The following is a 13036-nucleotide window of genomic DNA, read 5'->3' on the forward strand; positions in this document are numbered from 1 at the left end:
TTTATGTAATGGTAACCATTTAAAACCTTCTTCCTACTATAATGTATATATGTACATCATTTTTTTTATCTTAATATGAAGAATAACATTAATCTTAAAGAGGTAGTCATTTCAGATGTAACAAAACAATCTAAAGTTTAAATGTTTAGCATTCTCCAAACTATTTTAATGGACGATATTCGGATTGATATTCGTCAAGTGGACAAGTGTTGGAGGTCATGAGCCAAATGTCAGTTTTGGGGAAGAAAAGTTCAGTATAGGAGGAAGTGCTTCTAGTGGCTTTCTGATTGACAGCCACTAGAGGCATACTAACTGACAATTGTAAACAGTTACCATTTAATTTGTTTAACTGCAGGACTGCATCTAGGCATTTACTTAAGTGCTGTTAATTATATAATCTGACCGTGCCTTTAATAGTTAGCATAATTTATGCTTATCTGCAATCAACTGGTGAGGCATCCTGTGGCTGCTATAAAACTTTAATGAAGAAAGATCGTTTGTGTGAAGACAATAATCCATGGAATGTGTCCGTGATCCTGTGTTGTAGCTGCGAAGCCTTGAGATAGGCACTAATGACATCTGTTGATTTCATTCAGTAACAAAACCATTGTCTCTTCACCCACTGTGCACAATGCAATAAAACACAATAATCCTTTGCATATGCTGTGTTGAAATGACACACAAAGAAATATTTTGCTTGCTGTTCCAATGCAATCTGTGTAATTAAATAAAAACCTGCCTCCGTGATAATTAAACAATACAGGAAAATTGCAAATGAATTCTAAAGAATAGTTAAAGGGTTACTCCAACCACCATGATAACATGATTTAAAGTGGTCATGGTGGTACTAGTAGGAGTATGTATGTGCAGCATTTCTGCTTGGAACGATGCACATACAGAATAATCTGTACTTGTATGCTGGGGGCTAGCCTCATCTGCAGAACATGTGACTTAGGTAGCTGGGAACTCTGTCCTGAGCTACGTGATGTCAATTCTGTGCATAAAATATGTCAGTCAGCGTGCTCAGCACGCTGGCTATGGACATAGAGAACTTTCCTTTGTTCTTTTGCAGGCAGTACCTGCGAGGTGAAGCGATTTTCCTCCCCTCTCTCACACCCAATAAAACTGCTCTTTTTTTTAACTCCCACGCCCCCTCCCAGTCTTATCTTCCAGTCTCCCTCCCCACATAAACTCAGATTTTGCGCATGTGCTCTAAGCTGGCAAAGCAGATCAATGACAAACGTCTCATAGAGTGCAAACACTGGCTTTTCTGAGAATAGGCAGTAGTTACATTACGAGCTGGGGATACTTCTAGGAGGTGTCTGAGTAATGCAGTCCTGACATTCAGCGTCTTCACGCTCAGCCCAAAGATGTCAAATAAAAAGATGCTGATTGGTGCAGTGCAGCAATTGCTGTGCATGCACACTTACCCCTCATGACTTTCCTTTAGGATGATAATTCAGCCATGAGAGGAGTGGCAGTCCTGGCGACACTGGTGTGGCATGAGCTTAAAGGTAAGTTAAGCTCTTTCATTATTCATGGGGGCCTGAACATCTTAATAGTTAGCAGAACACTCTAATGTTCAGAATATATGTTTGTATTCCTAATGTCAGAGTGTTCCTTTAACCCCTTAAGGACCAAACTTCTGGAATAAAAGGGAATCATGACATGTCACACATGTCATGTGTCCTTAAGGGGTTAAAGGAACACTATAGTCACCTAAATTACTTTAGCAATTTCACTGCTGAATTCACTGCCATTTAGGAGTTAAATCACTTTGTTTCTGTTTATGCAGCCCTAGCCACACCTCCCCTGGCTATGATTGAAAGAGCCTGCATGAAAAAAAAACTGGTTTCACTTTCAAACAGATGTAATTTGCCTTAAATAATTGTATCTCAATCTCTAAATTGAACTTTAATTACATACAGGAGGCTCTTGCAGGGTCTAGCAAGCTTTTAACATAGCAGGGGATAAGAAAATCTTAATTAACCCCTTAACGACGCTAGACGGTTCAGGACCGTCATCGGCATTTTTGCGTTGCCGACCGACGACGGTCCTGAACCGTCCTAAATTTAAGAGGTACTTACCCGATCGCCGTCGTTCCCCCGGCGGCGATCGGCGTTGCTCCCGTTGTGGGGAGACTGCCTGCAGCCCAGACAGTCTCCCCATGGCGAATTAGGACCCCTGTGGCCATGTGATCGCCCAACACGGCGACCACATGGTCACAATAGGTGTCCAAGTATCTGCCTGCAGGGGGACTGTCTGTGCTGACAGGCAGTCTCCCTGCCAGTGTAAAATCAAAAAAAATTTAAAGTTATAGTGAATAAAAAAAAAATATTATTATATATGTGTATATATATATATGATATATAGACATATATTATACCTATATAATATATGTCTATATATCATATATATAATGTCATGCTAAGTTTATTTTTATATTAATATGTACATATATTAATATAAAAATACACTTATTATTAAATTACACACATATATATAATATATATAATAACTATATATATTGTATATATATATTATTATAAAATACAAATAATAAGTAAATTAAATTAAATTAAAAAAATAAAAATAATAATAAAAATTTTTTAAAAAATTATATATCTATACGAAATTTTATTCTAACTGTATTTTGATATTAATATATATATATTTATATCAAAATACACTTAGATTGAAATTGTATATATATCTATGTATATATAAATAAATAAAAAGAATACGAACTATTCATATGTCCATATACAAAATTACATAAATAATTATATAAATATACATGTAGACTTCAAATATATAAATATGCATATATATTTAAATTCTACGTGCGTATTTATGTAATATTTTTACATAATTAAGTAATTTTATTAATTGCAATTTGAGGGACCTGCCTGCCAACCCACGCCGAAATTGCAGAGAATTTAATTTGCTAGCACTGTATTTTACCCTGTAACGTTCTACGACACCCTAAAACCTGTACATGGGGGGTACTGTTTTACTCGGGAGACTTTGCTGAACACAAATATTAGTGATTCAAAACAGTAAAACATATCACAGCGATGATATTGTCAGTGAAAGTGACTTTTTTTGCATTTTTCACACACAAACAGCACTTTTACTGATGATATAATTGTTGTGATACATTTTCCAGTTTTGAAACACTAATATTTGTGTTCAGCAAAGTCTCCTGAGTATAAAAGTACCCCCCATGTACAGGTTTTATAGCGTTTTTGAAAGTTACAGGGTCAAATATATGGGTCAAATATTTTTACATTGAAAATGGCCAGGTTGGTTACGTTGCCTTTGAGAGCGTATGGTAGCCCAGGAATGAGAATTACCCCCATGATGGCATACCATTTGCAAAAGAAGACAACCCAAGGTATTGCAAATGGGGTATGTCCAGTCTTTTTTAGTAACCACTTAGTCACAAACACTGGCCAAAATTAGCGTTCAATTTAGTTTTTTACTTTTTTCACACACAAACAAATATGAACGCTAACTTTGGCCAGTGTTTGCGACTAAGTGGCTACTAAAAAAGTCTGGACATACCCCATATTGAATACCCTGGGTTGTCTGCTTTAAAAAAAATATGTACATGTGGGGTGTTATTCAGCGATTTATGACAGATAATAGTGTTACAATGTCACTATTGATACATTTTAAAAATGTATGTTTTGAAACCGCAATATCCTACTTGTACTTATAGCCCTATAACATGCAAAAAAATAGCAAAAAGCATGTAAACACTGGGTATTTTTAAACTCAGGACAAAATTTTGAATCTATTTAGCAGTTTTTTTCATTCGCTTTTGTAGATGAGTAAAAGATTTTTCACATAAAAGTCAAAAAACATGTATTTTTTTCAATTTTTCATCATATTTTTTCATTTTTTTTTAAATTAAATTACATGAGATTATATAAATAATGGTATGTAAAGAAAGCCCCTTTTGTCCTGAAAAAAACAATATATAATTTGTATGGGAACAGTAAATGAGAGAGCGGAAAATTACAGCTAAACACAAACACCACAAAAGTGTAAAAAGATGCCTGGTCGCAAATGTACAACATCGCAAAAACAGTCCGGTCCTTAAGGGGTTAAACAGAACTTGCAATAAAGAAAGCCTAAATAGGGCTCTCTTTACAGGAAGTGTTTATGGAAGGCTGTGCAAGTCACATGCAGAGAGGTGTGACTAGGGTTTATAAACAAAGGGATGTAACTCCTTAACCCCTTAAGGACCGGCCTGTTTTTGCGATGTTTGTACGTTAAGGACCAGAGCAGTTTTAACACTTTTGTGGTGTTTGTGTTTAGCTGTAATTTTCCGCTCTCTCATTTACGGTTTCCATACAAGTTATATATTGTTTTTTTCACGACGAGAAGGGCTTTCTTTACATACCATTATTTGTATTATGTCATATATTGTATTAAAAAAAAAAATAAAAATATGGTGAAAAATTTAAAAAAAAACATGTTTTTGGACTTTTACTTGAAAAATCTTTTACTTATCTACAAAAGCTAATGAAAAAAACTGCTAAATTGATTCAAAATTTTGTCCCGAGTTTAAAAACACCCAGTGTTTACATGCTTTATTGCTTTTTTTTGCAAGTTATAGGCCTATAAATACAAGTAGGAAATTGCTGTTTCAATATATATATATTTTAAATGTATCAATAGTGACATTGTAACACCGTTATCTGTCATAAATGCCCGAAACACACCTAACATGTACATATTTTTTTAAAGTAGACAACCCAGGGTATTCAAAATGGGGTATGTCCAGTCTTTTTTAGTAGCCACCTAGTCACAAACACTGGCCAAAGTTAGCATTTATATTTGTTTGTGTGTTAAAAATGCAAAAAACGCTAACTTTGGCCAGTGTTTGTGACTAGGTGTCTTCTTTTGCAAATGGTATGCCATCATGGGGCTAATTCTCATTCCTTGGCTACCATACGCTCTCAAAGGCAACCTAACCAATCTGACAAATTTCAATAAAAAAAAAAAAAGTTAAATCAAGCCTTATATTTGACCCTGTAACTTTCACAAACACTATAAAACATCTACATGTGGGGTACTGTTATACTCAGGAGACTTTGCTGAACACATATATGAGTGTATCAGAACAGTAAAATATATCACAGCAATAATATCCTCAGTGAAAGAGCTGTTTGTGTGTGAAAAATGCAAAAAACTTCACTTTCACTGACAATATCATCGCTGTGATATGTTTTACTGTTTTGAAACACTAATATTTGTGTTCAGCGAAGTCTCCCGAGTAAAACAGTACCCCCATGTACAGGATTTAGGGTGTCATAGAAAGTTACAGGGTTAAACACAGTGCTAGCAAATTAAATTATCTGGACTTTCGGCCTGGGTTGGCAGGCAGGTCCCTCGAATTGCAATCATTAAAATTACTTAATTAGGTAAAAATATTACATAAATATGCACGTATAATTTTAATATATATACATATTTATATATTTGACGTCTACGTGTATATTTATGAAATTATTTATGTAATTATGTATGTGGACATATGTATATTTCGTATTATTTTTATTTATTTATTTATACATAGATATATATATCTCTACATTCTAAGTGTATTTGATATAAATATATATATATCAATATCAAAATACTGTTAGAATAAAATTGCATATATATATATAATTTTTTTTAATTATTAAAAATTATTTTTATTTTTTGTTATTTATTTTTATTAACATATTATTTGTATTTTATAATAATATATATATACCATATATATAGTAATTATATATTCATGTGTAATTTAAATATAAGTGTATTTTTATATTAATATACGTATATATAAATATAAAAATACACTTAGTATGACATTATATATATATGATATATATACATATATTATATATAGGTATATATAGATATAATACATTTATATATATCATATATATATATATACATATTATATATTTTTTTACACTGATTGTTTTTTTTTTACTTTATTTTATGATTTTACACTTGCAGGGAGACTGCCTGTCAGCACAGACAGTCCCCCTGCAGGCAGATACACAGACACCTATTGCGGTCATGTGATCGAGTGATCACATGGCCGTGGGGTCCTGATCTGCCGAGGGGGGACTGCCCGGGCAGACAGGCAGTCCCCCTGGACCGGGAGGAGAGCTGATCGCTGCCGTGGGACCGACGGCGATCAGGTAAGTTGCCCAAAACCGTTATGACGGTTCAGGACCGTCAGCGGTCCAAACGCACGTTTTACCGCTGACGGTCCTGAACCGTCAGCGGTCCTTAAGGGGTTAATAGCAGAGGATTGAGCAGTGAGGCTGCAGGGGCATGTTCTATACACCAAAACTGCTTCATTAAGCTAAAGTTGTTCAAGTGACTATAGTGTCCCTTTAATGTGTACATTTTTAAGCATGATTCCCATTAAAGTGACAATAAAACAGCACAATAAGAACATTGTTAAAATAACAAGCATCATATTTACACAATATGACACCCCTACACAGTACTCCTGCATATTTAAAGTATGGTTTGGGGTGATTAAGGTTACAGAGTGGAAATACTGTGGACCCTCTAAAATTAAATACTCACTAAGCAATGTGATTCAGATTATTGTTATTAGAAATCATTATAAAAATATTATGAGCTGCTCCCCTCATAGCAAGCAGTCTTACACAGCTGATCTGACCACAAGTCTGTCCAAAAGTGTAACGGTGATCCAAGTGAACCCTATAGAAGCTCTTCACTAAGTGAGTGTGAAATCACTGGGCACTTTGCCACCCTTTAATTAATATACGAAGATGCCTGCCCTATATACATTATCTAATTTTTATTTCATTTTTGGTCAATCATGCAAATTTGACAATGGTTTGCTTAGATGTTTATTTTATTATATTACTGAGTGTCGAAAACATAAATTGCGATTTGAGGTCTAATTGAAGCTCCTTAAAGGGACACTATAGGCAAGATCATTAAATAGGAAGGTGCATGCCTACAGGTGTCAATTAGTTAAAACATAACATTTAATACATTCGTATAAAAGCTTGCTGTTGAAAATCAGCAAATAAACCAAAAATTATTATTAAATTCTAAAACTATTAATAGTGGAGAACAAAGAACAAAAATAAAAATGTATAAAGAAAATGTAAAAAAGGACTAATGTAGAATAATCCTTATTAATTCTGAGATTACAGCATGAGGCCAAGTGTAAGTAATTAGTAGTGTAAATTTAGAAATGCCAGTGAAAATGAAGCTGGCAATTCCAAAAGACACAAAGTATCAATAGAGTAAATATAACCACTGACTATAATTTAGTATCCTATTGTATCAGTTTCCCTTGAAGGGATCTATCAATATAACTGTGCTCTGGATATAAACTCTATAAGAGAGGAACTCTCTTGTCAGATGCAAGAATAAGATTGTTCAATGCATGACTGTTTTCCCTGATTCCCCCTTGAAGAGCCGCCTTACCGGCGAAACGCGCGTCGGGGCTCTGCTCTGCACTATACTCTCTTACGATTACTTTAAGACATTTGTTTTTTTCTTTAGATCTTATACATTATGTCCTCTGCAAGAGACTCTCTTTTTCCCAAATTAGTGCTTACCGTAGACTAGCAGAAGGTTTCTTAACCCCTTAAGGACCAAACTTCTGGAATAAAAGGGAATCATGACATGTCACACATGTCATGTGTCCATAAGGGGTTAAACAGATTAGATGCCCTTGAAGGCACAGCTTAGTAACTCACAGGATGATCGGTGAACAGCACTATTTGGGAAAACAGTCATGCATTGAACAATCTTATTCTTGCATCTGACAAGAGATTTTCAGGTTGAGATAGAGTTTATAACCTAGCACAGTTATACTGATAGTTCCCTTCAATAGGATACTAAATTATAGTCAGTGGATATATTTGCTCTATGGATACTTTGTGTCTTTTGGAATTGCCAACTATATTTTCACTGGCATTTTTACATTTACACTACCTATTACTTACACTTTGACTCATGCTGTAATCTCAGAATGAATAATAATTATACATTTTTATTTTTGTTCTTTGTTCTAAACTATTAACAGTTTTGGAATTTTATAATAATTTTTTGGTTTATTTGCTGATTTTCAACAGCAAGCTTTTATACGAATTTATTAAATGTTATGTTTTAACAAATTGACACCTGTTGGCAAGCACCTTCCTATTTAATTACTACTTACTTAGGGTTACCCCATTTTTCTTTCCACAGCTACCGTGACACTCTGAGTTCCTATTCCTTTCCCCATCAAAATATAGGCAAGACCACTTCATCTCATTGAAGTGGTCTGAGTGCAGTGTCCCAGCCTTCTAAAGCCTGCAAGTGAAAACAGTGCAGCTTTAGAGAAACTGCAATTTTACACACCGAGTTTAACTTTGTGAAACACGCGGAATATCCTTACGATAAGCATGAGCACGTCCAGCATCTTGCAAAACCCAGAACCCAGATAGTATTGATTCAATGCTTTCCCTTTAAGGAAAGCCTAAAGCGTGCCCAGTGCTTTTTGAGCATCACATTCCCGGATCACGCCTTCTTTGTCAGAGGAAGAAACTGATCCAGCACTGATGAATCTTGGCCCTGGAATCAGGTAAGTGTTTAATGGGTCTTTAACCCTTTCAAAGTCAGGAGTGGGACTGTGATGGGAGTGGAGCGTAGGTAGTGGGATACTGTATTGTTAGGAATACAGTGTAAGCCTATCATTATAGCCCTTTCCTTTCCTGTTGCAATATTATTTTCTTTTTTTTTTTTTGCCCTAAAAGTACCGCTGCATATGATGTCAAGAGAAAGCTCACAGTTGAATTATAATTCCCATAATATAAAGCATTGCTTATAGAAAGTACTATACAAACTATAGTAAGCATTAGTCAGTAGTGCATTTTTTTTTATTTTTTTTAAGTTAATTTACACATTTTAATGATCTCTGTATATGTCATTAAAGAACCACTCTAGGCACCCAGACCACTTCAGCTTAATGAGGTGGTCTGGGTGCCAGGTCCCTCTAGGATTAACCCTTTTTTTTTATAAACATAGCAGTTTCAGAGAAACTGCTATGTTTATAATAGGGTTAATCCAGCCTCCAAATCCTCTAGTGGCTGTCTCACAGTGAGAGCACGCAATCACAGTGAGAGCACGCAAGCGTCCATAGGAAAGCATTGTAAATGCTTTCCTGTGAGACCGGCTGAATGCGCGCGCAGCTCTTGCCGCGCATGCGCATTCAGCCGAAAGGGAGGATCGGAGGCGGAGAGGAGGAGGAGAGCTCCCCGCCCGGCGCTGTAATAAAGGTAAGTTTTAACCCTTTACTCTTCCCAGAGCCCGTCGGGAGGGGGTCCCTGAGGGTGGGGGCACCCTCAGGGCACTATAGTGCCAGGAAAACGAGTATGTTTTCCTGTCACTATAGTGGTCCTTTAAGATGGGAAAGGGTCAGTTCCAGAATGAAATGTCATTTTAGGAGAACTGTCTACAAACTTTGGGGCCCCAGATGTTGCTAAACTACAACTGCCTTGTTGCTTGGCCTTCTATTGCCTTTGATGAATTCTGGGATTTAAAGGTTATTGACATTTTGTGGTAGGGGCAGAGCTTAAGATCACTGCTTTAGGGTAATGCCTCTGTTGGTTAAGTCAGTAAACAGTGGCATTGATTTTTCAAATTGTGGCTTTGCCCCCTTAGAAATTGTTCTGTGGAGTGCCTGACTTTAGGCTAGGCTGGAAATATGGCGATCTGTGGAAAAAAGTGTCCCAGATCTGGCAAAATAATCCCAATTTAGGAAGATATTCTTCTAGTGAGGGTGCTTGAGAACACCTGCTGTATGCAGAAACTCCACAGGAATGCACATTTGCTAGGTGCTAGGAACATAGTTGTGCCCATCTAACGTGCAAATAATACAACCTTTTGCTCAAAACCAAATGTTCCCTCTTACATGTTAAATATCACTGACACACTCCAATTTGTGGGCATATCTCCTACTTTCCCACTTTTGCAGGAACAAAACTTTAGAGATATTAAAAAGTTTCCTCAAAGTATGTCACCGTGTCTGCAAATATTATCTTTTATTTGTATATGCTACTTTTTCAGTTTCTTAACTAATTATTTTTATGCTGTTTTGCTATATGGAACTCAACAGGCTTTTTTTTTTTGTCCTTTACGATTAGCATTTAACTTAGTTACGAAAGGATTATCTCAAGGTAATTCGAAACCGTTTCTCTGACAGGTGGCTAAACAAACTTGAATTTTTTTTCATTACTATGACAAACAGAACACAGGGCCTGAGCCCTTTGTGGATCGCTCCCAGTATTGTAACATTTAAAATTCTTAGGTTGCCACAACTGATGCCGTAAACCGTAGCTGGTTGGCCGCAAACCATTAAAGATTCCAATCTATTAAAGCGATAGACAGATGCAAAAATTATAAGGGATCCATTGCAATTCCCAGTCACCATCTGTAAAATTAATGGGTATGGTCTGAGAGGATTTTTAGAAACGTTAAAAACCAACTGTATTGATGAATCCGGCATATAATCATAAGACGAAAAGCATGGGAGGAACAGAATACTGAAACCATGAGGAGACCTAGCTCCTTTATCTCAACATCCCCATTGAATAAATCCCTAATAAGCATAAATCTCCTATATCTGTCAAGACCCCCACACCTAACTTCCTCAATTTAAAATTGTTCAATACAGTTTTAAAAATTTCTAATATATTTCAATACAATATTAAAATTATTATTTCAAAATTAAAATATAAAAATATGTGTATATATATATATATATATATATATATATATATATATATATATATATATATAAAAATAGCAACATATTAGTTTAAAAAATATATTTTTCATAATATTAAATCATATTAAAAATGCATCCAAAAATATTAAATATTTTTAAACGCTTCACCCAAAAAATAAATTGAGGCCCTAATGCAGAGCCTTAGCAGCATCTCAGACCATTTTGACTTTAACCCTTGCATGACCGATGATGTGGGAGGAATGTCATAACATAAAATATTTGAATGAGTTAAATGCATCATGATAAAATTTAGACAATATGAACTAATGGCTTCCTGTACACATAACACCTATGCACACATAATACATGGACATACATTACAGATAAAGAGCAATTCAGGGTCAATATTCCATCTCTGCAAAAATGTGCTGGTTTTCATCATGATTTCTCCATATGTGGCGCTTTGCACCAAAATAGTCTATGAGGGTTATTCACTAAAGTGGGAAACCAAAATAAATTCAAAGTGAATTTAAAATGTAAGGTCGAATAGCCGAAATGGAAACATTTTCTAAGTCATCTTTGCTTGACATTCAACTACTCTGGCCTTAAAATTAAATTTCACTTTGAAATCATCTTGAATTCTCACTTTTGCAAATAGATTTGTGTAATGTGTGTATAGATTCTCATGTGTGCTTTAGTATTTGACACAGATTTATGGCTATTCGCTAATCTGGGAATTGTTAGGAATCGACCTTGGAATTGCAAATTTAGGTGTAATGCCCATACTGGAAAAATTATGCTATTTTCGTAGAACAATTTTTTGATCTTTTCTCAGCAGTAGTGGTATTTGTGAATAACCCCAACTGTCATCTCTAAGTTTATAGCTATTTAAGATGAACATTCACATTTTATATCCATTACTTTATTACAATGTAGCATGTAGTATAGCAAAGTTTTTAGTTAATGTGTAAAAATTGGACTTTTCTACAAATGCATACATTTTTCTGCAATTAAAAAATAAACATTTTTACCCCTGGCACAACTTTTTCAATCCCTGTGTTCCCTGTGTTCTGTCATCAAGCCACCAATAGGTAATTATTGTATTTTTTTTTTTAAAGATATGCTCATTCAGATGATAATGAACTATGAATCTGTGTCTGCAACTGCCACAAGTACCATAAACTATGATGCACTCCTTCTCAAAAACCCCTCCGTGTTGTTTGTGTAGTTTCCAAATATTGGTTTCAAATTTATCAGGAGGGCAACATCTGATTTACAAAACAGATCTGATTTACAAAACAGGTGCTAGCTGCTTACTAACCAAAAAGAACCAGGGGAACGGAGGCTTCTGTTACAAAGGGTTACTGCTTGCCTGCCTTAAAATTACCTTTCTACGCGATAGATTGACCACAGTAAAGGTCTCTGTACCCCATCATTTATCCACCTTTAGCAGAGCATGCAATCTCGGTTTAAACTAGAGAACAAGAAATTTACTTGTGAGGTGCAATTTTTTGCTTTTGCACACTAAACCAGGAATTGTTGGGTATTAAACATGCAGTTGTAAATTTTACACCAAAATAGCTAAATTAGAAAAATTCTATGCAATTTGTCAGTAATAGGAGCATGTGTTAGTGAGTGTAACCACTTGGCCTGTGTGGCTTTAGACCACATGATGACCTTACCTTTGACACAAGAAGAGGAAGGCTCTTCTCTGATCCCCCCTGTAGCCTGAAACCCCATGGGCCTTCTCCGGACAAGGTGATTAGGATATGATCGTCGGCACCCATGGTTACCTTCTATGTTCTCCAGTTGGGACTATCTCATCTCCATCACTATTCCTTCCCCATGTCTGTAGTGTACACAAGCAAACAGCAGGATAGTAGATCCTAGCTGCTCTACGGTCTTCTGGGAGATTCACCACTTGTTACGATGAGTCACTTAGTTCTACTTTTGGGTAAGGGCCAGTGGCATTTGCTTGCACATGTCATGTCAATCTTTCTCGTCCTCTGTCCCCCTCCTTCTTTCTTCCCTTTGCTGAAAACATCCATCGTACAACAGCATGCAGCTTTCCCATCCAAACTATTGTCCTGAACTCAGGCTAATTATAGCCTGTACTCTGTGTGTTGCATTTCTGTAACAAAGCATACAGAGTCTCTTTGATCGCACCTGTTCAAATTATTTTTCATTGCAATTTCTGCAAAATTAGCACCATTTTATTAAAATCATAATAATCACTGGCTTTTCCCTCGCAGACTATCT

At 35.6% G+C, this 13036-nt stretch overlaps 1 protein-coding gene across 1 annotated transcript in view; it reads right to left on the reverse strand.

Moving 5' to 3' along the window:
* SYNPO2L (synaptopodin 2 like) overlaps positions 1-12703 on the reverse strand; it is a 78798-nt gene extending 66095 nt beyond the window's left edge. Inside the window, exon 1 of the mRNA XM_063434267.1 lies at positions 12460-12703. Within this exon, the coding sequence (XP_063290337.1) occupies positions 12460-12564 (105 nt within the window). The 5' untranslated portion in view covers positions 12565-12703. The remainder of the gene's footprint in view (positions 1-12459) is intronic.
* Between the last annotated feature and the right edge of the window lie 333 nt (positions 12704-13036).

This window comes from Pelobates fuscus, chromosome 10 (genome assembly GCF_036172605.1).
Source record: "Pelobates fuscus isolate aPelFus1 chromosome 10, aPelFus1.pri, whole genome shotgun sequence".
NCBI classification, from domain to species: domain Eukaryota; kingdom Metazoa; phylum Chordata; class Amphibia; order Anura; family Pelobatidae; genus Pelobates; species Pelobates fuscus.